The sequence below is a fragment of the Vicia villosa genome, unplaced genomic scaffold, assembly GCF_029867415.1.
Source record: "Vicia villosa cultivar HV-30 ecotype Madison, WI unplaced genomic scaffold, Vvil1.0 ctg.000920F_1_1, whole genome shotgun sequence".
NCBI lineage: Eukaryota > Viridiplantae > Streptophyta > Magnoliopsida > Fabales > Fabaceae > Vicia > Vicia villosa.
The window spans coordinates 332,425-335,969 of record NW_026705414.1 but is presented as its reverse complement, the minus strand read 5'-3'; the positions used below and the strand labels follow the sequence as shown (position 1 = coordinate 335,969).

At 36.0% G+C, this 3,545-nt stretch overlaps 1 protein-coding gene across 1 annotated transcript; it reads left to right on the top strand.

Moving 5' to 3' along the window:
• Nucleotides 1–468: 468 nt before the first annotated feature.
• LOC131632225 (AAA-ATPase At3g50940-like) lies at nucleotides 469–3,034 on the top strand. Its single transcript, XM_058903005.1, has 2 exons — nucleotides 469–1,685; nucleotides 2,094–3,034. Exons 1-2 carry the CDS (start codon nucleotides 666–668, stop codon nucleotides 2,517–2,519), a joined length of 1,446 nt encoding a protein of 481 aa, XP_058758988.1. The 5' UTR covers nucleotides 469–665; the 3' UTR covers nucleotides 2,520–3,034.
• Nucleotides 3,035–3,545: the final 511 nt, after the last annotated feature.

The following is a 3,545-nucleotide window of genomic DNA, read 5'->3' as shown; positions in this document are numbered from 1 at the left end:
AACAAGTCAACTTACCATTGGTGTAACTCTTGATTTAGATAGCCATAATTAACTTACACTTAATTAGTTATGAGATCGATGGAAAATTAGTTATTGGAGATAGCTTACTCTTGCTTCTATAAGTAATATTAGCTTTAGAATTGTAAATCAGATTTGTGTAATTCATTATTCAATATTACAATGCAAGTTTTTCTTTCATTTTTTATGATGTTCATAGTTTAGCGTTTACAATATTGGTTATGTTTTCTAAAACAGAGAGTAAATCAAAATTGATTATAATAAAAATAATATGATTAACAATGCTAGAGATGTGACTAAATATACCAATTACAGAGGAACCCGAAAAACATAACAAATGAGAATAATAAAATATTTAATCAGCGCGGAAAGAAAAACTATAGAGAAGAGAGAAAAACATCTATTAGAAGGACTTAAAGGGAAAAAGATTAGAGAAAAACGCAATCTTGGAATAAGTCTTGGAGCTTCTTGGCACTTCTAATTTCTTTTATTCCTTCTAAAATGAAATGTTGATCAAAGATAAAGGATAAATCATAACAAACTAACAACCTCCTCCGAGATTCACGCCTTCCTCCCTCTCAAATATCCATTTCATTTCACTCTTTCCCGCGCACCACTCTCTTCCCTTAACAAACCTCACCGTTGAAATGCGATTCCCTTCCCCTCTAACGGTGGTTTCCACTCTAGCGGTGGTTTCCACCGTCTCTTCACTAGCCACCGCCGCCGCGTTGCTCCATTCCCTCCTTCATAACTACCTCCCACACGAACTCTACCACTACCTCCGCTCCAAGCTTTCTCAATTCACAACCTCACTCTCCAACGAACTCACCACCATAGTGATCGACGAATACGATCACGAAAACCTAGCCTACAACAGACTCTTCCAAGCCGCTGAGCTTTACCTCCATCCCGACATCGCTCAACACCCTAAGCGATTCAAAGCCGTACTGCGACCTAAGGAGAAGAACATCTCCGTCGTAATCCATCGCAACGACGAAATCATCCACAGGTTCATACGCGTTGATTTCAAGTGGAGATTAATCGAACAAGCGATTCCGCCAACGTACGTTAAAACACCTGGTACAAGCGACGAACATCACGTGAAATCGAGTGTTCGTCGCTTCGAGGTAAGGTTTAACAAGAAACACAGAGACATGGCTTTATCCAGGTATTTTCCATTTTTAATGGAAAACGCGGAAGAAATTCAAGAAGAACGGATGACGCTGAAGCTTTTCACTCTCTCGAACGAAAGAGTGTTGAAAAGATTCGGAAATGCGTGGCAATCTGTGGCTCTGGATCATCCTGCTTCATTTGAGACATTAGCGATGGATAATGAATTTAGGAATATGATTCTTGATGACTTGGATATGTTTCGGGCGGGTAAGGAGTTGTATAAGAGGGTTGGTAAACCTTGGAAAAGAGGCTATTTGTTGTATGGTCCACCAGGTTGTGGAAAATCAAGTTTGATTGCTGCTATGGCTAGTTACCTCATTTTTGATGTTTATGATTTGCAATTAAGTGATGTTCAGCAGGATAATGAGCTTAGGAGTTTGTTGATGTCGATTGGGAATCGTTCTATTCTTGTTGTTGAGGATATTGATTGTACCGTTGAGCTTCATAATCGCCGTGCATCTAGAGTCCCTCCTTGGCTTGCTGATAAGCCTCCGGTAATTTTTCTCTCTCAATTAAGTTTATCGATTTTCTATCAGATTGCAATAAAATTAGTATTTCATTACTTAGATTGCATGCTATAGTTTAGACTGGAATAAAAGAAAAGATTTAAGATTAAAAGCTTCATTGATTACTTTATCATAAAATAAAATTGGACCGTTCGCAAATCCTAGTTTTAGGAGTAGAAGTCGGCATTGCTAATTTTGCCTGATACTCATAATTATGTATGTGAGTTTCTAGTGGTTATTACCATTTTGCCAGCAGATCCAAAATTAAATTGTATCCAGTTAGTCATAATTTTTGGGTAAACAAAATTGGTAGAATCATTGATAATCCAATTGTGATCATCAACAAGTCTTATGGTCTTTAATGTGATGTTGTGATCTATGTTATGTTAATTGTAGGTGACTTTATCAGGATTCCTCAATTTCATTGATGGTTTATGGTCTAGCTGTGGGGAAGCGAGGGTTATCGTGTTCACTACAAATCACATAGACAAGTTGGACCCTGCTATTCTGCGGCCAGGGCGCATGGATGTACACATATCTTTGTCTTACTGCAATCCATCTGTGTTCAGAGAGCTGGCTTCGAACTACCTTGAAATGAAAGAGCACCCACTCTTTGTTGAGGTTGACAAGTTGCTTGAGAAGGCGAAGATCACTCCTGCAGAGGTGGGTGAGCATTTTTTACAGAATGAAGACCCTGAAGTTGCAATAAGAAGCCTGGTTGAGCTCCTTGAAAAGATGGGACGAAATCATTGTGAAAATGAAGTTATCAAAGAAGATGTCACCACTTATTCATTTAAAACCTGCAATGGTTTTGAAACTTAAGGTTGACAAGGGAAAATTAGTAGTACAACTAGAGTTGCAAGATTGATATGTGTTGAGATGGGGCAAAAAAGGAAGAAGCGTGACTGTGGTCTTCTTTGATTTTGAATGTTGGTAACAAATTTTCATTTTCTTACAAAACTTTTGAAAAGATTTATAGCAAGTGCGTTAGTAATTGAGAGTAACTGAGTTTCAACTCTCAAAGTAGTGTGGCTCAGTAGACGCATAGCGAAGTCTCGTGTCGTCATGAGAGTTTGATACTTTACCCGTGAATATGAAAGAATACTTGTTGAAACTAGTAACAAACCCGTGCGTCCGCACGGGTTCTGGAACGGTACGTGCATTTGTTTCAGATATACTTTTAATAGAAAAATATCTTGTTATCCGTAAAAAGTAAATAATTGAATGTATAATTAATAAAAAAAATTTTGATTAGTAACTTCATGTCCCGTTAATAATTAATATTTTGATCAATAATTCCATGTCCTGTTAATAATCAATATAATAAGAATGTAAAAAAGAAAAACAAAATTATTTAACTTAAAGAGCTTATTGATATATGGATTAAAAAATAAAATTATTTGGATTAAAAAAACTTGTTCCCATTTATTAAAAAAATATATTAAAGTTTAGTCATTAATTTAAAAATAACACTTGTCATTAATAATATATTTCCTCTGTCTCAAAATAATTGTCAATTTGGCGTGTGTCTGTTTTTTCATCTAAGCAAACGCCACCGCACGTCCAAGCTAATGATACAATTTGTAGCTTCTAAACATATACTTAATGACAAGTGGACGTGAAAATTGGAATGGAAACGCCAAACCAAACATATACTTAGATTAATATTAATACAAAAATGGATAGTATTTGGTGTCAAACCTTGGTGTCAATTGATTCATTCCCTTTAAAAAAATACTATTAACAAACTCATGCGTTCGCACAGATTCTGATATGGGACGTGCAGTTGTTTCAGATGTATATTTTTTAATAGAAAAATGTCTGGTACCCGTGAAAAAATAATAATTG

What these genes read in the sequence shown, in the direction of transcription:
- LOC131632225 (XM_058903005.1), top strand. Translation starts at nt 666, where the DNA reads ATGCGATTCCCTTCCCCTCTAACGGTGGTTTCCACTCTAGCGGTGGTT. An exon ending in GGCTTGCTGATAAGCCTCCG is followed by an intron (nt 1,686 to 2,093) that starts GTAATTTTTCTC and finishes TGTTAATTGTAG; the next exon opens with GTGACTTTATCAGGATTCCT.